We start from the raw sequence: 26,232 nt of genomic DNA, 5'->3' as shown, positions 1-26,232 counted from the left end.
GAAAAAATTGTTATCCCCTTTAATATTGCTGCCTAGCTCATCGATGTATTCCATCTTTTCCTTCTTAATTATTTTAGTTGCATTCTGTTTGTTCTTAAAAGCTTCCCAATCATGTAGCTTCCTAGTAATTTTTGCTCTAAGCCATCTCCTTGGTTTTTATGTTGTCTTTGGTTTCTCTTATCAGCCACAGTTTTGTCACCTTACCTTTAGAATACTACTTCCTCTTTGTAATGTGTATATCCTTGCCTTCCGAATTGCTTCCAGAAATTCCAGCCATTGCTGCTCTGTTTTCAACCTTGCCTGTGTTCTTTTCAAATCAATTTTGACCAATTTTTCTCTCATGCCTCTCTAATTCTCTGTATTCCACATCTGACTTTAGCTTCTCCTTCTCTAATGTCGGGGAAATTTGATCACATTAAGATCCCTTGCCCCTGAGGGTTCTTTGAACCTGAGTAACCTAATTAATTCCAGTTCATTACAACACCCAATCCAGAATAGCTGATCCCCAAGTGGCCTCAAACATAAGCTGCTCCAAAAAGCATCTCATAGGCATTCTAGGAGTACTTCCTCTTGAGACCAACACCATCCTAATTTTCCGAATCACCTACATGACAATCCCCCATAACATTGCCCTTTTGACACGCATTTTCTATCTCCCATTCTGATTTGTGGACCACATACTTACTACTGTTTGGAGGTCTCTATACAATTCCCATCAGGGATTTTTTTTTTACATTTGCAGTTTCTTAATTCTACCCACAGATTCTACAACTCCAAACACTATGCCATCTCTTTCTAATGATTTTATTGAATATTTTAACAACAGGGCCACACAACCCCATGGCCAGCTTGTTCCTGGCTTGTTCTTTCAAGAAACATGTAAGTATCTGGGAAACAAGAGGACCTGAAGATGCTAGAAATCTAGAGTAATACACACAATGTGCTGGAGGGGATCAGCATGTCAGGCAGCATCTAATGATGGGAATCAAATTTTTGGGCCAAGACCCCTTATCAGGACTCTTGATACCCACGTATCTGGAATATCAAGAAGCAAAGAAAATAGGAAGTAGTGCAAAATAGGAAAACCTTTGAAAAATTTAGTTCAAGGCTTTAAAAAAACCTGTCAGAGCTCAATAGTTAACAAACACAACAAAGGCAATAAACACTTCCATCAACACTGACATTGAATTATTTTTTACAAAGATATCTTGGTCCCATTTCAATCAGTAGAATTTACAAAGATAAATAAGAACTTTAGAAAACTTTAGAAAAGACTATTTACACCCAAACCCACTTAGATTAACACCAGCTTGGACAGAACGAGGAAGAGATATAACACACATGATAAAAAATCACACAACAGTCAGATAAAACTCAGTATATATTTTCATCAAAAATGAACAGGATTCAGCACTCCATGTGTGTATATGCAATCGTGATAAGCAATACAGACCAGAAAACTTAAATGAAAGACCAACTCAGAAAAATGAATTACCACTATGGAAGAAAGCATTAACCATTGGAATGAGTATGACCCTCCATGGGAGACATCCCAACAATCTGAGCAGATCAGATGTTGACAAAGAAGCATCGAGCACTCCACTGAGAGTTCGAGACTTCTTCCCACAAACAGAGGGGTTCCTTGCAGAAATACAGGACAAGGTCGTTAACAAAATGAAAAAAAAAATCAAAAATACATGAAATACAAATAAAAAACAAAGCAGTAAGTGCAGAAAATGCCAAGAGAAACCAGACACAATCCAACACATTCCAGGATTCTGCAGTAGTTGAACTCAATCTGATCACTTGTGCAGGTACAATGAAGTTCTAAATATCATTCACCAACATCTTGCTTTAAAATACAAACTTATGAATGACCTCCATCACTTCATCAAGGCACCATAAATTCAAGCCTGATCCAGTTTTAGAGTTAAAATCTAACATTATATGATAATCAATACATTATGTCAGATAGGACAATTCATAATAATTATCTGGATATAATATTACAGGATAAATAAGCAGGAACAACTCGCTCAATAGATAAAACCATTCCCAACACACAAATGTTCCTTGACCAGTGAAGCACCTCACCACAGCTATTGTTTGTATTATCAGACAACCAAAAGATTTTCTCTGCCAATCAGCTTCCAAATGTTGCTACTGTGTCATTTGTTGCCATGTCCTGCTGAATCCCTTCTCCTGATCATACATTCTTACACCAACCATCATCCAGAGCCCCAAACTCTGCCCTGCGCAGACCCGCCTCTGGCTTCTGACCCTGCTTCGTTTCCCATTCTGCTTTCAGTCTTTGGAGGACAGTGGTGTTATCTTAAGAAGCAGGGAAAATTGCACATAATGTGGAAATGAGCCCTGAATAAGGAGATTAACTACGAATGGCATTCTTCCTCAGTCCAGAAATTAGAGGGCCAAGGGACATGTCAGACAGAACTGCAGTCAGCTCGACTTCTTCAGTCTGCAGAAAATTCAAGGGAAACCTCTTCACCCACAGAGTGGTGACTGTTTGGAACCCATCACAACAGGGAGAGCGAGAGGGGAACATCAGGGGAGGATTTAAAAGGACTGTCGTGGAACAGAATCCCTGGCAGTGTCCAGCCGGACGGAGTTGACTCACACTAGGTGTGTTATAAATTCACCAAGTACTGGAGACAGAGTTTAAAATAAACTGATTTATTTGTCTCAGATCCAGAACATTAAATTCCAGTCCCATTAAAAGTGAATGTGCAGCAGAAGAAACTCCTCCCATGCCCAGTGACCAGGGTGCAGAACTGGGTGTGGTGAGCAGCAGCAATAATTGCAGAGTTCAGCACCAACAGTCACTCTTGAAATTGCATTCAGCAACGGTGACGGACAAATATCCAGCATGCAGCTCATTGAAACTTTCTCCCCAGTGTGAACCCGGTAGTGTGTCACAAGTGTAACATGCTGTAAGGTTTCACTACTGCTACAGTTACATTACTGCTAATGTAATGGCCTCTATGTAATTTTTCACTGCTGAGGTAAAGGTTTCTATGTAGCAGCATTGTTTAGGTTACAACTAGAGATAAAAGGGTTTGGAGTGCAAGGCTATCCAATGACAGCAATGTTCTTTCTTGTGAGTCTGAAAGAGAGATTTTCGTGGTCTTTTGATTTATTTCACTAACTATATAGTCAAAGTAAGAATTATAAAGCTCAATTGTTTAATCACTATTGTGTACCATTTGTTATTTCGGGGTACTGATTTGTAACAGGGGTCATCACATAGCACCCACCCAAACAAGATTCCTTATATTTGGCTGGGCAAGGGGTCTATCACCCCGTATATAAATCTGCTAGCCAAAGCAAGAGTTACATGAGGTTTAATGACTGAGTAAATTGCTTCCCACATTCACAGCAGGTGAACGGCCTCTCACCAGTGTGAACTCAATGATGCACATTTGGTTGATTTGATTGAAAGAATCTCTTCTGAAAGTCTGAGCTGGTGATCGGCATCTACCCAGTGTGAAATTGCTGGTGTCTCCGTAGTTAAGATGACCGACTGAATCCTTTCCCACAGTCTCAGCATATGAATGGCCTCTCCCCAGTATGAACTCGCTGATGTACCTTCAGCTTAGATGAACAAGTGAATCCCTTTCCACAGTCTGAGCAGGTGAATGGCCTTTCTCCAGTGTGAACTCGCTGATGTAACTTCAGTTTAGATGAGCAAGTGAATCCCTTCCCACAGTCCAAGCAGGTGAACGGCCTCTCCCCAGTGTGAACTGACTGGTGTGCCTTTAGTGTGTATGACTGAGTGAATCCCTTCCCACAGTTTGAGCAGGTGAAAGGCCTCTCCCCAGTGTGAACTGACTGGTGCCTCAGTAGCTGCGATGACAAAGTGAATCCCTTCCCACAGTCTGAGCAGGTGAATGGCCTCTCTCCAGTGTGAACTCGCTGATGTACCATCAGTTTAAATGAGCAAGTGAATCCTTTCCCACAGTCCGAGCAATTGAACGGCTGCTCCCCAGTGTGAACTCTCTGATGTACCTTCAGTTGGGATGAGCAAGTGAATCCTTTCCCACAGTCCAAGCAGGTGAAAGGCCACTCCCCGGTGTGAACTCGTTGATGTACCAGTAGTTCGGATGACCGAGTGAATCCCTTCCCACAATCTGAGCAGGTGAATGGCCTCTCCCCAGTGTGAACTCGCTGGTGTACCAGTAGTTCGGATGACCGAGTGAATCCTTTCCTACAGACGGAGCAGGTGAACGGCCTTTCTCCAGTGTGAGCTCTCTAATGTACCTTCAGTTGGGATGAGCAAGTGTATCCCTTCCCACAGTCCGAGCAGGTGAATGGCCTCTCCCCAGTGTGAACTCGCTGATGTACCTTCAGTTTAGATGACTGAGTGAATCCCTTCCCACAGTCTGAGCAGGTGAACGGCCACTCCCCAGTGTGAACTCGCTGGTGTACCTTCAGTTGGGATGAGCAAGTGAATGTCTTCCCACAGTCCAAGCAGGTGAACGGCCTCTCCCCAGTGTGAACTCGCTGATGTACCATCAGTTTAGATGAACAAGTGAATCCCTTCCAACAGACTGAGCAGGTGAATGGCCGCTCCCCAGTGTGAACTCTCTGATGCACCTTCAGTTGAGATGATTCATTGAATCCCTTCCCACAGTCCGAGCAGGAGAATGGCCTCTCGCCAGTGTGAACTCGCTGGTGTACCTTCAGTTTAGATGACCGAATGAATCCCTTCCCACATTCTGAGCAGGTGTATGGCCGCTCCGCTGTGTGAACTCGCTGGTGAGCCATTAGTCAGATGACTGAGTGAATCCTTCCCCACAAATTCAGATGACCAGCCTCTGTGCAGTGTGAACTGACTGGTGTGTCCACAGGTGGGATGACCGACTGAGTCCCTTCTCACACACAGAATAGCTGAATAGCTTTGCCCAGTGTGAACTCGCTGATGTACCTTCAGTTGAGATGACCAAGTGAATCCCTCCACACTGTCTGAGCAGATGAACGGGTTCCCCCTGTGTAAAATGACTGGTATGTCAGTCAGTCAGATGATGGAGTATATCGCTCCACATATTCTGAGTAGGAAGGATGATCGATTGAATCCCTTGCTCCACTTCTTAAATATCTGGACAGAGGCATCAAAACTGGTGTGTTGTGTTCAAGATTCCTGCAGATTCCTGCATTCCTTTTCATTTTTAACCTGTAAAAAGATTTATAAAATCCATCAATGGGTGTAGGACAACATTTCAGATAAAATCACTTGATTTGCTAAGGTGTGATCTGGCATCACACTGTTACAGTGAGTTTCAACCCAAGTTGGAGTGAGAAGTCATCTTCTAACTTGGCACAATGCTGGTATCGCTGATGCTCTTCCTGTCTCTGTAAGAATGGGGCATTTCTGCCATCTCCAATATGTGACCTGGCTCAGTTTGTCTCTGTCTATTGGTATTCCCTGTTCCCACTGAGCTGCATGGGTGCCTGGCCCCACAGTAACTGAAACACTCTGGGAATAATACTCTGGCTATCCACATGATCAATGCCCCTCAACAGCTTATACACCTAAAAAAACTCTAAACATAAACAAGGAAATTATACACTGTTTTGAGGATTTGTTGGAAGTATACAAAATTATGAGTGTATGAGGGTAAATGCAAACAGGTTTTCCACTGAGGTTGGGTGGGATGAGAACCAGAGGATCATGGGTAAGAGGGAAGGTGAAAATTTAATGGAAACCTTTGGAAAAGATCTTTACTGGAATGGTCATGAGAGAGTGGTATGAGATGCCAGCACAAGTGGTGAAAATGAGCTTAATTTCACCATTTAAAAGAAGTTTGGATGGGAGCCTGGATGGTAGGGGTATGGAGGGTGATGGTCCCGGTGCAGGTAGTTGCATAAGGCAGCTTAAATCTTTTTTCAGCATTGGCACAATGGGCCAAATAGCCTGTTTTCAAACTGAACTTCTCCATGATTCTATGACAGAGAAGCTGGCCAAACTTGTTTGGAAGGGAAAAGTTAGGACTGACATTGGATCAGCAATGGCTGGAGTTTCTGGGAGCAATGCAGGAACTGAGTGATCGATACATCTCAAAGAAGTGGAAGCATGGGAAATGCAGGATGACACAACAGTGGCTAAAATAAGAAGCCAAAGCCAACATAAGAGCCAACGAGAGGGCAAACAAAAGAGCAAAAACTATTGGGAAGCTTTTAGAAACCAACAGAAGATGACTAAAAAATAAGTCAAATGAACTCAGGGCATGAAATTATGATATTATAGTCATCAATGAGTCTTGGTAGCACCCAACAGTCTGAGGCATTTAGAGGAACAAAATATCTCTTGGAAACCAATGTTGCCTGCACCAGTTACACTTCAACATTTATTTCAACAAGCACATACACACTCTACATTTCCAAAACTTCACCTGAACAACTGCCACTTACCAAGTACTCCTTTGCCAGAAAACAGCCTGTCCCAAGCCACACTTGTCAGATCCTTTCTGATACCATCAAAATTGACCATTCTCCAACTTCGAATCTCAACCCATGGTCCAGACCTCTCTTTTTCCATATTTACTTGGAACTCATGGCCTTATGATCACTAGATACAAAGTGTTCTCATACACTAATTTCTGTCACTAGCCCTGGATCATTTCCTAATACCTTTTTGCATACTTCTATGTCTGGAATTCTATGTGCTGATTAAGGGCATATTTGATAAACTCTACCCCATTTAGTCCTTTTACATTATGGGAGTCTCAGTCAATATTTGGAAAGTTAAAATGACTTACTGAATCAACCTTTGTTTCTTGGCATAGTCGGTGATTTCACTACAAATTTGTTCCTCTCAATCCCTCAGACTGTTGGGTGCAACCAAGTCCCAGTAATGGCTACAATATCATAATTCCCTGTCCTGAGCTCATCAGGCTTTCCTATGATAATTCTTGCATTGTGATATACACAGCTCAGGTCAGTCTTCACACCATGCTTAACCTCTTGATTGATGACTTTGTCTGAGGTCTGAACAACATCTGTCCGGTGTCAAAACAAACTCTCTGGGACAGCTTCTTCCACCAGTCTACCAGACTTTAATTCAATGCTGAAAGGATTGTATTTCTGTGTAATATTGACTGTGCTGTTGTACATACAATTTATTGTAAATTACTATAAATTGCACATTGCACATTTAGATGTAGATGCAACATAAAGATTTGTACTCCTCATGTATATGAAGGATATAAGTAAGAAAATCAATTCAATTCACCCTCTCCAGTATCTGTTCTGGCATTCTGGTCCATACCCCTTGAAACTTTAGTTTAACCTCTAACCCCCCCCCCCCCCCACTAGCAGTAGCAAGCCTCACCCCTAGGCTATTAGTCCCCTTCTAGTTCTGTTCCCCTCAGTAACAAATCATGTATCACCACTTTGACATTCCACTGCCAGCTAATTCCCTCCAACACTTTCTAAAGTGGTCCATCTATTGTTGTGGGGGATGGCCACAAAAGTACTCTACAATGGCTATTTAACATCGTTCCCCTTCCTGACTTTCACCCAGTTTCCTGTGTCCTGCAACCTGGGTGTAACACCTCTCTTCATGTCATACCTATCACGCCCTCTGAATCCCGGATGATCTGGAATTCATCCATTTCCAGTTCCAACTCCTTAAAGTGCAGGTTTACAAGCTGCAGCTGGGTGCACATCTTGTAGGTGAGGGTATCAGGGACACTGGAGGTCACTTCACCTTCCCACCAGTCCCTTTTGATTTGTGAAGACCAGTGTGTGCAAAAATCTTATGCTGTGCAATTTTGACCCAGTGACAGCAGCATATGCACACTGAATTTTATATAGAGATGTATTCATTTTAACAATGTCAATAAGAACTTCTATCTCCTCTGGGTTTGATCGAGTTCATCTGCACTCTCACACAACCTATGTAGCAGGCCTATAGTGGATAATTAAGGATATTCTCGTCAGAGCATTTGGACACCATCCATATGTGATTTGCTTGCTAAGCAACGCTTTAAACAGTCAAATTTCCAAATATCACTCCACTTCTTCTCACATGCAAATTTTCCAGCAACTTTTGCATCACTACAATACATGCAGGTAACACCAGTTTTTGTATTGTACATAAATATTCCCTCTGAACCCTCCCCCTGGTGATAGATGGTGGTGAATTCATTGATGGAAATGCCAATGAATGTGAAGGGAAGGGCAGTAGTCTGTCTCACTGGATTCTGTGACGTGAAAGCTACATGATGCCCAGGGCAAAGGAGTTTGATATCATTATGTACCAAGAGAAAAGGGGACAAAACATGTTCTCACTGGTAGAAAAGTCCAGAGCAAGAGGAAATAGAACAAGCAACACACACAAAATGCTGGAGGAACTCAGCAGGCCAGGCAAAATCTATGTAAAAGAGTACTAATGCTGAGTTCCTCTGGCATTTTGTGTGTGTTGCTTTGATTTCCAGCATCTGCAGATTTTCTCTTGTTTTTGATTATATAGGCATCCGCTAGTCTCATGAGACCATGGATTTGTGCCTTGGAAGGTTTCCAGGATGCAGGCCTGGGCAGGGTTGTATGGGAGACCAGCAGCTGCCCATGCTGCAAGTCTCCCCTCTCCACGCCCCCGATGTTGTCCAAGGGCATTAGGACCCATACAGCTTGGCACCGGTGTCGTCGCAGAGCAATGTGTTGTTAAGTGCATTGCTCAAGGACACAACGCGTTGCCTCAGCTGAGGCCCGAACTAGTGACCTTCAGATCACTTGGCCACGCGCCAAGTGGATAAGTGTTTGTAATTGCAGATAGAACAAAGGTGATTTTCTCAGCTGGTGATGGAAACGATTTTGTTCCCTTTCTCCGAGTTCCCAGTCCTTGCATTCAGATAGCTGGAGCTCAGCTCTGTCTGAGAGATCCATCGGCTCCCACTCCCTCATCAGACGGAAGCTCCCCGGGGCTGGAGAGATGGAAGAGGGCAGGACTGTCCCGGGATTGCGGGGTGTAATGTTCGAAACTCACAGCAATTGTCCCGAGGTCGGAGCTTAAGATAATATCACGAAGAATCGCTCTTACCTGCTTCCGACATTTTCCGAGGCTTTTTGTGTACTGTGCGCATGCGTGATATCCGGAGACCGCTGCAGCCCTGACGCCTGCGCATTTGATCGGTGCTTCACGGGTAATCACGCTGCAGTTAAAAGTTTCTGCATGTACTGGTTCAATGTCCATACCTCAGTTTTTTTCTGTGTGTATAGAAAACTCAGCAGCTGTTTTAATGCAGAAAGCGGCTCCCATAAGAAGATAATCAATATCAACGTGTATCTAATGGCAAAGTAAAATCCTCTTACAAATGCAGAAATGCAGACAAGAGATTCTGCAGTTGCTGGAAATATAGAGACGGCACACACACAAAATGTTGAAGGAGCTCTGCAGTTCAGCAGCAACTAAGCAGAGGAGGACACAGACTCGGCAGGCTGAAGTGAGTCAGCCTAAACGTTGTCCATTTATTCCTCTCCACATTTGCTGCCTGATCTGTTGATTTCCACCAGTATTTTGCAGAAATTAACCACGTTTTTTCGGTCAACCGGTTTCCAAATGTTTCTAATCTTTCATTTTTAGCCACATCCTGCTGGTCTGATTCCTCCTCCTCCTCGTAAACTCCAGACCCCAGCTCTCTCTGGAGCCCCAAAGCCCTGACTCAGTCTGGCAACTCTTTGGTTTCTGACTCTGCTCTATCGTAGCTCGTCTTCTGTCAGACTTTAGAGGTGCATTGTGTTACAAGACCGCTGGCTCGTTTGAAGACAGAGGCTGATCAGAGTCCTGACGATGGGTCTCGGCCCTTCGACAGTGCTTCTCCCGATAGATGCTGCCTGGTCTGCTGTGCTCCACCAGCATTTTGTGTGTGTTGTTTGAGGTTCGGTCACTGTTAGAGGCGGGACTATGACGTCAGAGACAAGCTGCGGCAGCCTGCTTGAGAGAGAGAGAGAGAGAGAGAGAGAGAGAGAGAGAGAGAGAGAGAGAGAGAGAGAGAGAGAGAGAGAGAGGGAGGGAGAGGGACTGAGACTGTCGGAACTTCAGCTTGTCACTGCTATGGGTTGGAACTCTTCCATGCCCAGAAGGTCGGGTTGATCATCAGTACGCAGTGTACAACGGATGTGTGACTGTCACTTCGTATAATTCCTACGTGTGGATTTGTTGGAGTATCCCGTGGTATCACTTCTGTTGGCCATTACCTGGAATCGGGGTGTTCTGTGGTAACCACTTGTCACTGTCACCTGGTGATATTTCGAAGTGGATTTCGGAACGAATCAACGGATGAGATCTTCGGCGACAGTTATTTCGTTTACCCAGCGTGGAATGTGTGTGTGGGATTCTGCGTAACTGCCTTCTCTCTACATGTTCGTGTGGATTTACAAATCTCTCCTCTCACTCACTTATTCCGTGGATTACTGAACTTTTCCACTTTACCAGTTTAAGACTTTAAGCATTGTTTCCCAAGTTTATGGTGGAGGAAGGGAAGCCCCTTTGTTCAAAAAAGGAAGACATCTCCTTCGTCCTGGAACGAAAAGCCTCATCCTGAGAGCAGATGCGGCGGAGACGGAGGAATTGTTAGAAGGGGATAGACTTTTTTGTAAGATACATTTTTGTAAGAGACAGGGTGGGAAGATGGGAAGCTACAGTCCAGGAGGCTGTGAGAGTCTGTAGGTTTATAGTAGATATCAGTAGATAGGCCGTCTCTAGAGATGGAGACAAAAAGATCAAGAAAGGGGAGGGAGGTGTCAGAAATGGACCAGGTAAATTTGAGGGCAGGGTGAAAATTGGAGGCAAAGTTAATGAAGTCAACGGGCTCAGCATGCGTGCAGGGGGCAGCTCCAATGCAGTCGTCTATGTAGCGAAGGAAAAGAGGGGGACAGATGCCCATATAGGCTTGGAAAATGAACTGTTCCACAAAGACAACAAAAAGGTAGGCATAACTGGGACCCATACCGGTGCCCATGGCTACACCTTTGGTTTGGAGGAAGTGGGAGGAGCCAAAGGAGAAATTATTGAGAGTAAGAATTAATTCCTGTTGTGTTCCCAATCACAAATCCTTTGACTTTTCTACACTGCTAAAAGTTTACAAAAGCACGTCAGTGGGTGAAGGGCAACATTTCAACTCAGATAATTTTAGTCCCCATGGTGCCTTCTGATAAAAAAAAACACTGTCACAGCTCAAAACAGTTTGGAGGAACAAGACTTTATCTTCTAACTGGCCACAGTTCCTACATCAGGCACAATATTAAACTCTCTGCTTCCCTCTGTATCAAAATGGATCATTGCTCCCCTTCGTCAGTCTGTGACTTGGCTCAGTTTGTCTGTCTCCTTCGCATTCTGAGCATGCGCCACACACCTACTGAGATCACATTTTATTTACACGGCTGTGACTAGAGACTTTCAGATTATTATGTCCCTCCTGGTATCTGTCGGTGGTAAAGTCAGAGTCAGCAATGGTATTGAAGCTCAGGATTAGGTGATTAGGCTTTTTCATTGGAGACCGTTAAACTGCCGGTAGTGTGTGTCTGGATGAGTGGGTCGTTTTCAGACTGGAAGGAGGTAGCGTTTGGAGTACCCCAGAGATCAGTCCCTGACCACAGTTGTTCACAGTTTAATGTCCTGGCGGAGGCAGCGAGATGTGAGATGTCCCAGTCTCCTGATGACGCAGAAAGAGTGGAGTTGGGGGAGGGGAGGCTATTCACATGCAATTTCGTAGCTTTGCAATCAGTACATAGTGCACTGTGGGGCTGCAGTGGCGGGTTCCATTGATGGGATCAGTGCACAGTCAAAGTGGGCTATGAGGATTTTGTGAATAAAGCGCCATTCTCCAATTTAGAATCTCCAGCCGCGGAGCAAGCCTACCGTTTGTACATTTATATTGTATTTATGGCATTGTGATAAACAGATACTATAGCCCTCCACAACCTCTATATATAGTCCTAAAGCGTGGCTGCCATTGGGAGCTGAAAGTTCAACGATGTACGGTGTATCAGAAAGAGAGGTGAGTAGGCACAGGAAGTGGTGTGGCCCTGTGTGCAATATTAAATCATTGGAAGGAGATGACATATGATTGGAAGGTTGAGAGTCTCTATGGGTTGAATTAAGAGCAGGGATGCGATGGTGCGACTCTGTCAGGCACTCGTGAGATCACACAGACTATTGTGCGCAGTTTTTTGATCCTTATTTCAGAAATGATATACTGTCATTGTAGAGGGTTCAGAGAAGATTCACTAGCATTATTCTAGCAATGAAAGGTTTACCATATGAGGAGGGTCTGACAGCTCATGGGCTGTGTCCCCTGGAGTTCAGGAAAATAATAGGGATCTCATAGAAACATTCTGAATGTTAAAAGGCCTTTACAGATTAGATACGGCAAAGTAAATTTCCAATGGTAGGGGATGCTAGGACAAGAGGGGATGTCTTCAGAATTGAAGGACGTCCATTTGGAATAGAGATGCGGATAAATTACTTCAGTCAGTGGGTGGTAAATCTGTGGAATTTGTTGCCATGAGTGGCTGTGAAGCCAAGTCATTGGGTGTATTTAAGGCAGAGAAAGATAGCCTCTTGATTAGCCAGCGCATCAAAGGGTTTGGGGTGAAGTCAGAGGAGTGGAGATGACTGGAAGAATTGGAACAGCCCATTATTGAATGACGGAGCAGACTCGGTGGGCCGAATGGCCAACTTCTGCTCCAATATTTTATGGTCTTATGGTCTATTCCACTGTTTGTCCCTGCCAAAGTGCAGCCAATATTTCTGGATGCCTGACCCATTCATATGAGAATTTAGCCTTTACTATTTTTCTGAGCTTTTCATCAATGTGGACAGTTCAGTTAAGCTTTGCTCCAGAATATCCACACAATTAAAAGTGTTTAGTTCAGTTTTTATGTTTATTTTTGCACTACTTATATAATTTAACGATTTAATATGTATATTATTGTAATTCATAGTTTAAAATCTATTGTTATGAATTAGGTTCTCCTGTTGCCGCAGAGACAACAGATTTCATGACATATGCCGGTGCTATTAAACCTGATTCTGATATTGATATGGGAGACCCACCACCGGTCACCTGATCCCAGTTACCGCACATCGTAATGCGAGATTGAAGCCTTTTCTAATTATTTGCATTCCTCAGAAATTACAACAGTCAGTTAAGTTTCCTTCTGAGGTTCCAAAGTAGAAGCTCAGTCTGTCTAATATTTCCACACAATTAAAATGGGGAATTTGTTTATTCTTATCACGTACTGAGCTACAGTGAAAATCTTGCCTGACGTACCATCCACACAGATCAATACAATACGACAGTACATTGAGTTGATATACGACAACACAATAACTGTAACAAAGCATTATGGCTGCAGAGAAAGTGCAGTGTAGATAGACATATGGTGCAGGGTCACGTCGAGTTACATTGTGAGGTCGAGTCCATTTTATCATTCATTTGGCTTATAACCGCTGACAGGAAGCCGTCCTTGAGCCAGGTGGTTCGCGCTTTAAGGCTTTTGTATCTCTTCCCCGATGGGGGAGCGGGTTTGCAGCAAGAATGTCCAGGTTGTGAGGATCTTTGAGTACATGGCCTGCTTTTCCGAGGCAGGGGAAGTGTAGGAAGAGTCCATGGAGTGGAGGCTTGTTTCTCTGATGTTCTCTGCTCTCCAAAGTTCTCTGCCGTTCCTTGCAGTCATGGGCAGAGCAGTAGCTATACGAAGGCGTGAAGTATCGACAAGAAGCTCAGAGACCTCGGCCTTCACCTTGCCTTGTGCAGCTGGATCCTGGACTTCCTGTCAGATCGCGAGAGTGGGCTCCCTCACCTCTGTCTCTCCGACCCTCAGCACACATACCCCACAGGGCTGTCTCCTTGCCCCCTCCTTTACTCTCTGTATACCCATGATTTGTGTCGCCACCCACAGTTCCAATCTGCTAATTAGATTTGCTGATGACACTACACTGAATAGTCTAATCTCAAATAATAACGAGACAGCCGACAGAGAAGAAGTCATCACCCCGACACTGTGGTGTCAAGAAAACAACCTCTCCCTCATTGTGTCAAAAACAAAGGAGCTGGTTGTGGAATACAGGAGGAATGGAAACAGTGACCAAATTCAACATTTCCAAGTCCGTTATTGCACATTTAAATATTGATCATGACAGAACGTACTGTATATAAAATACGGTTAATGACATGTTTATAGATAATAGATTGTTACTGACAGAGAATCGTATAATCTGTGTTCCGTGTGTTATCCGAATGTACTTGCCTGTGATGCTGCCACAAGTCAGTGTTTCTCTGTACCTGTACCTTCCCGTACTTGTGCACTTGGCAATAAATTCAACAGGACCTGAGAAATCTCAGTGAGATTTGATCAGTGATGATCATCTTGGCAGCTCGGTAGGTCGAATGTACGAGGCAGTACACTGTTAAATGCAAAACCCTGAGCAGTGGTGATGATCAGAAGGATCTCAGACTCCAAGTTCATCGCTCCCTGAAAGAGACCGCACAGATTGATCGGGTGGTTAAGAAGGCAAATGGCATGGTTGTCTTTATTAGTTGAAGCAGTGAGTTCAAAAGTCGGGAAGTTGTGTTGCTGCTGTTACGAGCCTGCGGTCGTACTGTGACTGTTTCTTTAAGAGCGCCGGCGTGAGGAGGCGGGACTATGACGTCAGTCACAGGCTGACAGCGCTAACTGTGGATTAACCATAAAAGAGAGAGAGAGAGCGATCTGCAGACAGGCAGTCGGTCAGTCTAAAATGAGAGAGAGAGACTGGAAAAGCTGATCGCTTCAGTTAGTCGCAGCTGAGGCTTGGAAATCTCCTCTGCCCACAAGAGTGGGTTGATCATCGGTACAGGGAACCACAACGAATGTGTGTGGCTGTCACTTCGTATAATCCATTGGAATGGATTGTGGAATATCTTGGCGGACCGCTTGTGATAACCATTGCCTGGGTATGTTGTGTGGCAACCCCGGGTAGACGGTATTCCTGTGATAGGTCACTTTCGCTGATAACTCGTAAGTGGACGGATTCAAAGGATAAGATCTTCGTCGACGGTTATATTGAAGTAACGGCCTTTTCTCTACGTTTCACCCTGGATCACAAATATCTCTCTCCCACCATTTATTCCGTGGATTACTGAACTTTCCTACTTTACCATCTCAAGACTCTGAGCTTTGTTGCCTCAGGCTCGATAGTTTGGGAGTTATATTTACACAAAACACTGTTACCTTTCCTTTATTTCGTTAAGTTACTGTAGGTAGATACTAATAAAGACATGGTTTAACATCAAAACCAGACTCCAGTGTGAACTCTATTGCTGCTGGTTCGTTTCTCAAACGTTACAGTTCGTGACACAGCTTTATAAAACTAGTTAGGCCACATCTGGAGTTTTTCTGACAGTTCTGGGCGCCCCCATTCTCGGAAGGATGTCGGGGCTTTGGAGAGGGTGCAGAAGAGGTTTACCAGGATATTGCCTGGATTAGAGGGCATGAGCTATAATGAGAGGTTGGACAAACTTGTGTTGTTTTCTCCAGAGCGGCGCAGGCTGGGGTGAGGCTGGATGGACATTTATAAGATTACGAGAGGAGTAGATACAGTGAACAGACGATATAATTCTCCTGCGGGTTGAAATGTCTGACACATTTAGGGTGAGAGGCGATGTGAACGGCAAGTTTGCTTCTTTACAGAGTGATGGGGAGCTGGATCTTTCTCTGGGGGGTGTGAGACCCCACGGGTCACGTGATATTGTTTGCCCCTCCCATTTAACCGCAGATGGGCAGTATCTGGGCGTCTGCGTCCGAGGCCCCGCCCTTCTAATGACGCAACAATTACTACGCGCATGCTCACAGTCTACAGGCGGGCGGTGTGCTCGCTTCCACAGTGCTGAAGTACGTCAGCTCCCGGATCGGCAAAGGGATCCCGCCTCCTGGGTGGGGAGCCGGGGGTCGGGATCACTGTCTGCGGGCCGATGATATCACTTTCCCATCGGTGAGTACTGAGACCGATCCCGAGTGAGGAGATCCGATGTTAGCCATGAGCTCCGAACCGAGGGCCAATTTTTCATATAGTACCCAGTTATCTGGGCTCGTCAGAAATGTGTCGGCTTCACTGAATCTGCATTGAGCGATCCAAACCAGGAGCCCAGGCTGCCTATTTCCGCGGAATTGAAACGGACGTCCCGCGAACAGGTCACGTGAGGCTGTGCGCCGCAGATCTGCTCCGCCTTTCCCTTTGTGACGGACGATCACGTGGTGTGTGCCCACCGTCCGCGGATGGATGGTGATGCGGGATGGTGGGGGAAGTGGAGGGATGTATGGTGAAGTAAACCTACCGAATGCTGAAAAGCCTGGATACAGTGGGCATGGAAAGTTTGCGATTGACAGCACGGTGTCAGAGTAAAGATGCTTCCCTTTAAAACTGAGATGAGAAAAATTTCTTCAGCCAAAAGATGTCTGATTTGTGGAATTTGTTGCCACAGATGGTGGTTGAGGCTGCCATTTGGGTATATTTATGACAGAGATTAATATACTCATGATTGCTAAGTAGCTTCAGGGTTACAGGAGGAAGGCAGGAATATGGTGTTGGAATAAATCTCAGCCATGGTTGAGTGGTGGGGCAGACTCGATTGATCGAATCACCTAATTCTGTCCCTACATCTTATGTCTTACAATGACTGAATGATGGCTCCTTCCTATCCCATATCAGGTTTTGTGACGTGTCAGGGACAGATTTGTTCACTGAGATCGTTATATTTGTCTTCAATGTTTAGATTTCAGAGAGCAGAAATATTTTGTTCTCCTTTGTATTGTTAACATGGTTCGTTATCTCTCATGTTAAAGTTACACCTGCGATGAGAGATTTATTGGAAGAAAAGCCCACAACTGGAAGCAAACCACGACTGAAGATGAGGGAACAGCAACACGTGAATCAGCCCGAGGATTGAGAGAACCAACTGGAGAGAAACCCTTCTGAGTCAGAGTTTCCATTGATTCAGTCAGGAGAAAGTTTGGTGAGTCTCATTTACTCAAATACTGGTCCTTTAGACATCACAGAACAGTACAAAGGAAGGTAGGGAATAATTGGAGTGAGACTGAATGTGCCCAGAAATACCAGTTATGCCTCTATCAGACCCAGTTGCAATCACTCCAGATCTGCTAATGTTCTGTCAGTAGCACAGCTCTTTAAACTCACACACATTCCCTCAGTGTTTGCTCATTTGAAGAGCTTGCATCTTCTGAAATAGCTTTTGGTTGGTTCTGAGTGTAGAGAGGGAAAGAGGGGTGTTTATATTTACTATCTTGCAAAAAGAAGTAATTGTTTGCAATTACTTGCTGCAAACTCACTACCCATACCCCGTACATTCTCAACCAGATTAATAGCACAGATGACAAGTAGCAATGGGTGTTACCCTGGGGAGCTCCACGCGGCACGGGCCTTGACTCCAATAAACAGCCTCCCATCATCACCATCTGCTTCCTACCATCGAGCTGTTCCCAGACTCTGGGCTCTGTGACAAACACAATGGTAGCAGCAAGATTAGACAGTGATTAATATAAAGAGAGATTTGTTACTTCCTGAAAGCTGTCTGATGCAATGGACCAGATCCTCCCTTGCTCACAACGTGATCTGCCCTAGGACCCATCCTCCCGGGTCAGACTGTGTCCGATAACCCACATCCCCAACCTCCCTCCACCAGCCAGAAGCCCCACAACTTTCCCACCATTTACCGCACACCCGTACACATCAACAGATTCATGTCACCAACATCCTCTCTCACAGCTTGGGGAACCACAACCAACTGATCCTGCATTCCAGGCCCAGACTGTCCAGACGTCTGTCTCTATCCCGACCCTTTCCCCCGCAACCGACCTTCGATTTAGGTTGTCACGTAACCTGTAACCGGGTAACCAAACCAGCAGAAATGGAATGATACGTTGGAGTCTGGTGGTACTGTAACTAAAGGTGTTTATTAGTAAACTAAGTAATACAGTATCCAAAATGCAAATATATATATACGACAGGTTAGCAATGATAAGTGTAGAAGTGTAGGAATACAAATCAAAACCGAGTTCTATCGTAGTCAAGGGGTAAATGAATAGTCTTAGGATAATGCAGAGTTCAGTTCAGTTCAGTTTGGGTTAAGGTAGTTGCTGTTGTGACGTTGGAGAGAGAGAGAGAGAGCGAACGAGAGATGAGCGGAATCAGCAGGCAAACCTTCCGTTGTCTTCTTGTTCCTTTGACCTGTTGTGGTCATCGATTATGACCCTTCCGTTCCCGGCTAGACCGTTCTTCAGTGCTGGACTTGTCACCCAGGCAAGGATGGACACACACACAAGCCCCCACTGGCCTGCCTTCACACACTGTGAGCTTTGGACCGATTCCCCCGAATCGATCCTCCAAGCCCCCACCTTCCTGTGGGTGCACAACACTCATTCAGTGTCCAGTGGCGTGTCTGCCTGTGTCTCAGCAGACTCGTCTTTTATCTCCCCAGCCGGGGTTCCAGCCATCCATCAGCTGATCATGTCCATCAAACTGGGCCACTCCCTCCTGTCTCAGCAGGCACCTGGCATCACTCTGCTGTGTCAGCAAGGATTCACACAAGCAGGCAAAGTCCTTGGGAGTAAAGTCAACAATCAGCGAAGAAGCCATAATTTTAAATCCTTGTGTCTCTCTCATTATCAGCATGTGCAGCATGGCGCCTCTCCCCATCTTTATCCCTCCCTCTCGTTAGCAGCATAGTTCACGGGGGGCCAACTCTGGACCCCATCTCCCCATGGTTTTCTCATCACACATAACAATGTAAACCCAAGATCAGCTCCTTTCTCATCGCCGCCCAACCAGGCTCAGAGCTCGTAAGTGGCACCTTGTCAAAGGTCTGAAAATCCAAGTGCACAATATCAACCAATTGTCATTTGTCTACCCTGCTTATTATTTCTCAAAGTCTTCCACCAAGTTCATCGGGCAAGATTTTCCCTTGAGGAAACAATGCTGACTCTGGCCTATTTTATCTTGTGCCTCCAAGTACCCCGAACTTACATCCTTAACAATCAACTCCAACATCTTTCAAACCACTGTCAGACTAAGTGGCCTATAGTTTCCTTTCTTCTGCTCTCTCACTTCTTGAAGAGTGGAGTCACTTTTGCAATGTTCCAGTCTTCCAGAACCATTCCTGAATTTAGTGATTCTTGAAGGATCATTAGTAATGCCTCCACAATCTCTCCAGCCACCTCTTTCAGAACTGTGGGTGTAAACCATCTGGTCCAGGTGACTTATCTGTCTTCAGATCTTTGGTTTCCAAAGAACCTTCTCTCTTGTTGTGGTACCTTCTGTACAGGTCCCACCTTCCCTAGGAGAGAGCCACAGAACCAAAAATCCTATCCTCTCCCTTTCCCTCCCCCCTCCACATGCCTGATGTCATGCATGGGTTTGCTACACCGGGGTCTGACATCATGTGTGTGGTACCTTACATATGTGGGTTTTTCTTGTGGTTGTGCAGTTTAATCTTTATTCCGTTCAGACATGGGAGTGAGATCCAGTGTCACGTCCTCTCATTGTGGGCGGGCATTTTTTCATTCACTCCATTCCACTGTTATAACTTGCCGAAGTGCAGCCAATGTTTCGAGGTATATATCCCTATTAATGCAAGAAGGAAGCTGAGGAATTCCTGAGGAATAATGCTGAGGAATATTCAGTTTGCTTATAACAGCAGAATGCAAAATGTCCCTAGGCCTGGTGGTACGTTTTCTGTTTTTGTGTTTTCATTTATCTTCGACCCGATGGGTGGTTGAGAATTGAGAATGTCTGGTCTGGAGTTCTGGGAATCTTTAATTATGTTGCCTGATTTACTGAGGCAGCAGGAAGTATAGAGCGAGTCCATGGAGGGGAGGCTTGTTTCCATGATGTGCTCAGCGAAGTCCACAGTTCTGTGCTATTTCTTGAAGTCAACAGAAGAGAGTAGCCACACAAAGGTGTGATGTATCCGGATGGGAAACTTTTTATGGTGTAAACTTCAATTCGCCGGATCAATAACCACACCACAATCAGTTCATTATATTTTTCACGAGTTCACTTTATTCTTTTCCATGAATCATGGGAAGTTCACATCTGCAAATGTGCCGGGCTGTCCGTACCACTTTCTACAGGTTCCTCTGATTGAGGGAAGTACAGTTCCCGTACCAGGCAGTGATCCAGCCAGTCAAGATGCTCTCAATTGTCTCCCTGTAGAAATCTCTTAGGATTTGGGGCCCATACCAAACTTCTTCAACCATCTGAGGTGAAAAACACAGCTGGTGTGTACAGACCATTTGAGATCCTTGGTGATGTTTATGTTGAGGAACTTAAAGCTGTTCACCATCTTAACCCCAGGTCCATTGACGTCAATAGGGGTTAGTCTGCCTCCATTCCTCCTGTCCTCCACAACCAGCTCCTTTGTTTTTGAGCCAATGAGGGAGAGTTTGTTCAGACCAGTCAGATGTTGTTCAGACCTCAGATAGAGTCAGCAATCAAATGGTCGAACATGGTGCGATGAAAGGGCTGAGCTGTGTATATCACAATGCAAGAAGCATCGTAGGAAAGCCAGATGAGCTCAGGACAGGGAATTATGATATTGTATCCATTCTTGGGACTTGGTTGCACCCAACAGTCTGAGGGATTTAGAGGAACAAATTTCCAGAGAGATCGCACGCCATGCCAAGTAACAACGGTTGATTCAGTAAGTGATTTTAACTTTCCAGATATTGTCTGTGACTTCCATGCTGTAAAAAGACTAGATGGGGTAGAGTTTGTCAAATGTGCCCTTACTCAGTCGGTAGGAATCCTGATGTAGAAGTGTGCAATAAGCTGTTAGGAAATGATCCAGAGCTGGTGACAGAAATTAGTGATCATAATGCCATGAGATTCAAAGTAAATATGGAAAAAGAGAGGTCTGGATCACGGGTTGAGATTCTCAATTGGAGAAAGGTCATTTCTGTGATATCAGAAAAGATCTGACAAGTGTGGTTTGGGACAGGCTGTTTTCTGGAAAAGGAGTACTTGGTAAGTGGGAGGCCTTCAGAAGTGAAATTTTGAGGATGTAGAGCGTGTATGTGCCTGCCAAAATAAAGGTTGAATGGTAACTGGTGCAGGGAACCTGGGTTTTTAAGAAATATTGAGGCCCTGGATATGTTGTTCCTCTAAATGCCTCAGACTGTTGGGTGCTACCAAGACTCATTAATGACTACAATATCATGATTCCACGCACTGAGCTCATCTGACTTTTTTTTAGTTGTCTTCTGTTGGTTTCTAAAAGCTTCCCAATAGTTTTTGCTCTTTTGTTTGCCCTCTCTTTGGCTTTTATGTTGGCTTTGGCTTCTCATTTTAGCCACAGTTGTGTCCTCCTGCCTTTCCAATGCTTTCACTTCCTCGGATGTATCGATCACTCAGCTCCCGAATTGCTCCCAGAAACTCCAGCCATTGCTGCACCGTTGTCACTCCTACCTTTTCCCTTCCAAACAAGTTTGTCCAGCTTCTCTGTCACAGAAAGAGACAGAAGTTCAGTATGGAAACAGGCTACTTGGCCCATCTAGTCAATGCTGAAAAAGCATTTAAGCTGTCTAATGCAACTACCTGCACCGGGACCATCGCCCTCCATTCCCCTACCATCCAGGCTCCCATCCAAACTTCTTTAAAATGGTGAAACTGAGCTCATATTCATCACTCATGCTGACATCTCATTCCGCACTCTCACAACTATTTCAGTGAAGAGCTTTTCTACACGCTGCCATTAAATTTTCACCTTCGCCACTTACCCATGACCTCTGGTTGTCATCCCACCCAACCTCAGTGGAAAATGCTGCTTGCATTTACCCTATCTGTACCTTAATAATTTTGTATACTTGTAACAAAACCTCAAAGCAATGTATGATTCCCTTGTTTATGTTTAGAGCATATTTTAGGTGAAAAGATGATGAGGGGCATTCATCGTGTGTATCGCCAGAGGCTTTTTCCCCCAGGTCTAAAGTGGCTAACATGAGGGGCATAGTTTTAAGGTGCTTGGAAATAGATACCGAGAGTATGTAAGGGGTTAGTTTATTTACACAGAGAATGGTGGGTGCTTGTAATGAGTACCGGCTATTTGTGTGAGAGTGTTTCAGTTACTGTGGGGCCAGGCACCCATGCAGCTCAGTGGGAGCAGGGAATAACACCAATGGAGAGAGTCATAATGAGCCAGGTCACAGATTGGAGATGTTAGAAATGCCCCATTCTCATAGAGACAGGAGGAGCATCAGAGAATTTGATGGTCATTCTAGATACCAGCACTGTGCCCAGTTAGAAGATGACTTCTGTCTCCAACTTGGGTTGAACTTCACTGAAACGTTGTGAAGCCATATCACACCTTGACGAGTCAAGTGATCTCATCTGAAATGTTGTCCGACACCCATTGATGGACTTAGTAAATCTTTTTACAGGTTGAAAATGATGAGGAATTTGTCGACTGGAATCTCAAACAGATCATGCCAGTTTTGCTGTCTCTGACCAGATATTTACGAAGTGGAGCAAGGGATTCACTTCAGCTTCCTTCCTGTTCAGACTGTGGGGAGGGATTCACTCGATCATCTGACTGACTTCTACGCCCGTTATTTTACATGGGGGAACCCATTCACCTGCTCAGACTGGGAATGGGTTCAGTTGGTCGTCTCAACTGAAGGTACATCAGCAAGTTCATACTGGGACAAGGCCATTCACCTGTTCTGTGTGAGAGAAAGGATCCAGTCGGTCTACCCACCTGTGGACACACCAGTCGGTTCACACTGGGCAGAGGCTGGTCATCTGCTGAATTTGTGGGGAAAAATCCACTCGGTCATCTGACATAATGGCTCACCAGTGAGTTCACACCGGGGACAGGCCGTTCACCTGCTCGGACTGTGGGAGGGGATTCACTTGCCCATCTGACCTAATGGCTCATCTGCGAGTTCACACTGGGGAGAGGCTGTTCACCTGCTCGGACTGTGGGAAGGGATTCACTCGGTCATCCCAACTGAAGGTACATCACCGAGTTCACACTGGTGAGAGGCCGTTCACCTGCTCAGACTGTGGGAGGGGATTCACTCAGTCATCCCATCTGAAGGTACACCAGCGAGTTCACAGTGGGCAGAGGCCGTTCACCTGCTCAGACTGTGGGAAGGGATTCACTTGCTCATCCCAACTGAAGGTACATCAGCGAGTTCACACTGGTGAGCGGCCGTTCACCTGCTCAGACTGTGGGATGGGATTCACTAGCTCATCTAAACTGAAAATACATCAGCGAGTTCACACTGGAGAGAGGCCATACACCTGCTCAGACTGTGGGAAGGGATTCACTCAGTCATCTGAACTGAAGGTACATCAGCGAGTTCACACTGGGGAGAGACCATTCTCCTGCTCGGACTGTGGGAAGGGATTCACTTGCTCATCCCAACTGATGGTACATCAGCGAGTTCACACTGGGGAGAGACCATTCACCTGCTCTGACTGTGGGAAGGGATTCACTCGGTCGTCTCAATTGAAGGTACATCAGCGAGTTCACACTGGGGAGAGGCCGTTCATCTGCTCAGACTGTGGGAAGGGATTCCTTTGCTCATTGCAACTGACGGTACATCAACGAGTTCACACAGGGGAGAGGCCGTTCACCTGCTCAGACTGTGGGAGGGGATTCACTTCCTCATCTAACCTGAAGGTACATCAGCGAGTTCACACTGGAGAGAAGCCGTTCACCTGCTCAGACTGTGGGAAGGGATTCACTCGGTCATCTGACCTAATGCTACACCATCTAGTTCACACTGGGGAGAAGCCGTTCTCCTGCTCAGACTGTGGGAAGGGATTCACTCGGTCATCTCAACTGAAGGTACATCAGAGAGTTCACACTGGAGAGAGGCCATTCACCTGCTCATACTGTGGGACAGGATTCACTCAGTCATCCTCCCTAATGAAACACCAGCGAGTTCACACCGGGGAGCGGCCCTTCACCTGCTCGGACTGTGGGAAGGGATTCATTTGCTCATCTAACCTGAAGACACATCAGCAAGTTCACACTGGTGAGAGGCCATTCACCTGTTCAGACTGTGGGAAGGGATTCATTCGGTCGTCTTACCTGATGGCTCACCAACGAGTTCACACAAGGGAGTTGCCGTTCACCTGCTCAGACTGTGGGAAGGGATTCCCCTGCTCATCTCAACTGAAGATACATCAGCGAGTTCACACTGGGGAGAGGCCGTTCACCTGCTCGGACTGTGGGAAGGGATTCCCTTGCTCATCCCAACTGAAGGTACATCAGCGAGTTCACACTGGTGAGAGGCCATTCACCTGCTCAGACTGTGGGAAGGGATTCACTTGCTCATCCCAACTGAGGGTACATCAGAGAGCTCACACTGGCGAGAGGCCGTTCACCTGCTCAGACTGTGGGAAGGGATTCACTCAGTCATCTGAACTGAAGGTACATCAGCGAGTTCACACTGGGGAGAGGCCATTCACCTGCTCAAACTGTGGGAAGGGATTCACTTGCTCATCTCAACTGAAGGTACATCAGAGAGTTCACACTGGGGAGAAGCCGTTCACCTGCTCAGACTGTGGGAAGGGATTCACTTGCTCATCCCAACTGAGGGTACATCAGCGAGTTCACACTGGGGAGAGGCCCTTCACCTGCTCAGACTGTGGGAAGGGATTCACTTGCTCATCCCAACTGAGGGTACATCAGAGAGTTCACACTGGGGAGAGGCCATTCACCTGCTCAGACTGTGGGAAGGGATTCACTTGCTCATCCCAACTGAGGGTACATCAGAGAGTTCACACTGGGGAGAGGCCATTCACCTGCTCAGACTGTGGGAAAGGATTCACTCAGTCATCTCAACTGAAGGTACATCAGCGAGTTCACACCAGGGAGCAGCCATTCACCTGCCCAGACTGCGGGAAGGGATTCACTTGGTCATCTCAACTACAGAGACACCAGCGAGTTCACATTGGGTAGAGGCCGATCACCTGCTCAGACCTTGGGAAGCGATTCACTCAGTCATCTAGGTGTATGTAACTCTTGCTTCAGCTAGCAGCTTAATGTAGGGGGTGATAGCCCCCAGCCCGGCCAAACTTGTGAAATCTCGTTTGGGTGGATGCTGTGTGATGTGTCCCCTGTTACAAATCAGTTCCCCGAAATTACAAACAGTACACAATATGCGATTAAACGATTGAGCTTTATAATTCTTACTTTGATTATAGGGTTAGTAAAGTAAACAAATAAAAATAGCCCGCTCTCTCCATTCACGTCTTCTCATCTCTCCCTAGCGAAAGACCACAAATTCTCTCTTCCAGACTCACAAGAAAGAATGTTTCTCTCATTGGATAGCCCCGCACTCCAAAACCCTGTTATCTCTAGTCTTAACCTAAACATTGCTGCTGCAGAGAAACCATTACCTCAGCAGTGAAACATTACAGAGAGGCCATTACATTAGCAGTGAAACATTGCAGCATGTTACACATGTGACACACTACCGGGTTCACACTGGGGAGAAAGTTTCAATGAGCTGCATGCTGGAGATTTGTCCATCACCGTTGCTGAATGCAATTTCGAGAGTGACTGTCGGTGCTGAACTCTGCAATTATTGCTGCTGCTCACCACACCCAGTTCTGCACCCTGGTCACTGGGCATGGGAGGAATTTCTTCTTTCACCTTTAATGGGACTGGTGTTTAATATTCTGAATCTGAAACAGATAAATCAGTTTATTTTAATCTCTGTCTCTGGTACTTAAGTGAATTTATAACACACCTAGTGTACAGTAGAGAGTCAGCTCTGGCCAGCTGGACCCTGCCAGTGATTCTGCTCCATGACAGTCCTTTTAAATCCTCCCCTGTACGGCCAAAACAGCATGGTTTTCCTCTTCCCAGCCAGATCTCTTGGAATTTTTTGGTGAAATAAGAAAGGTGGTGGGTGTTGTTTGTTTGGATTTTCAGATGGTTCTGAACAAGGTGCTGCAGCTGAAGCTGCTTAACAAGACTACAGCTCATGGTATATGATGTCTCTGTGCTGTTCCCGCTGGAGTTTAGAATTATGGGCGGGTTTCCTGACTACTGTAAAGCCAAGATAGAGAGGATATGGAGAGGATGTTTCCCATAATGCATAGCCCAGGACCAGGGGTACACCCTCAGACTACAGGGAAATCAATTCATAAGAAAGATGAGGAGGAAGTGTTATGATATAATGTTTATTCAACATGGCCATGAC

The 26,232-nt window shown here is 45.5% G+C and overlaps 1 protein-coding gene and 1 pseudogene across 1 annotated transcript; one reads left to right on the top strand and one right to left on the bottom strand.

The window, feature by feature from the left end:
* Positions 1 to 1,006: 1,006 nt before the first annotated feature.
* Positions 1,007 to 9,161, bottom strand: LOC140723805 (uncharacterized; annotated as a pseudogene).
* Positions 9,162 to 15,924: 6,763 nt separating this feature from the next.
* Positions 15,925 to 25,710, top strand: LOC140723810 (uncharacterized). The gene is made up of 3 exons (XM_073038346.1): positions 15,925 to 15,991; positions 16,843 to 17,012; positions 22,450 to 25,710. Exon 3 carries the CDS (start codon positions 22,938 to 22,940, stop codon positions 24,981 to 24,983), a length of 2,046 nt encoding a protein of 681 aa, XP_072894447.1. The 5' UTR covers positions 15,925 to 15,991; positions 16,843 to 17,012; positions 22,450 to 22,937; the 3' UTR covers positions 24,984 to 25,710.
* The last annotated feature ends 522 nt before the right edge of the window (positions 25,711 to 26,232 follow it).

This window comes from Hemitrygon akajei, unplaced genomic scaffold (assembly GCF_048418815.1).
Source record: "Hemitrygon akajei unplaced genomic scaffold, sHemAka1.3 Scf000138, whole genome shotgun sequence".
In the NCBI taxonomy this organism is placed as follows: domain Eukaryota; kingdom Metazoa; phylum Chordata; class Chondrichthyes; order Myliobatiformes; family Dasyatidae; genus Hemitrygon; species Hemitrygon akajei.
Note: the sequence above shows the minus strand (reverse complement) of the source record. Positions and strands in the feature narration are given on the sequence as shown.

Bases quoted from the DNA above. Each gene is read 5' to 3' on its own strand.
- LOC140723810 (XM_073038346.1), top strand. From the start codon at position 22,938: ATGGCTCATCTGCGAGTTCACACTGGGGAGAGGCTGTTCACCTGCTCG.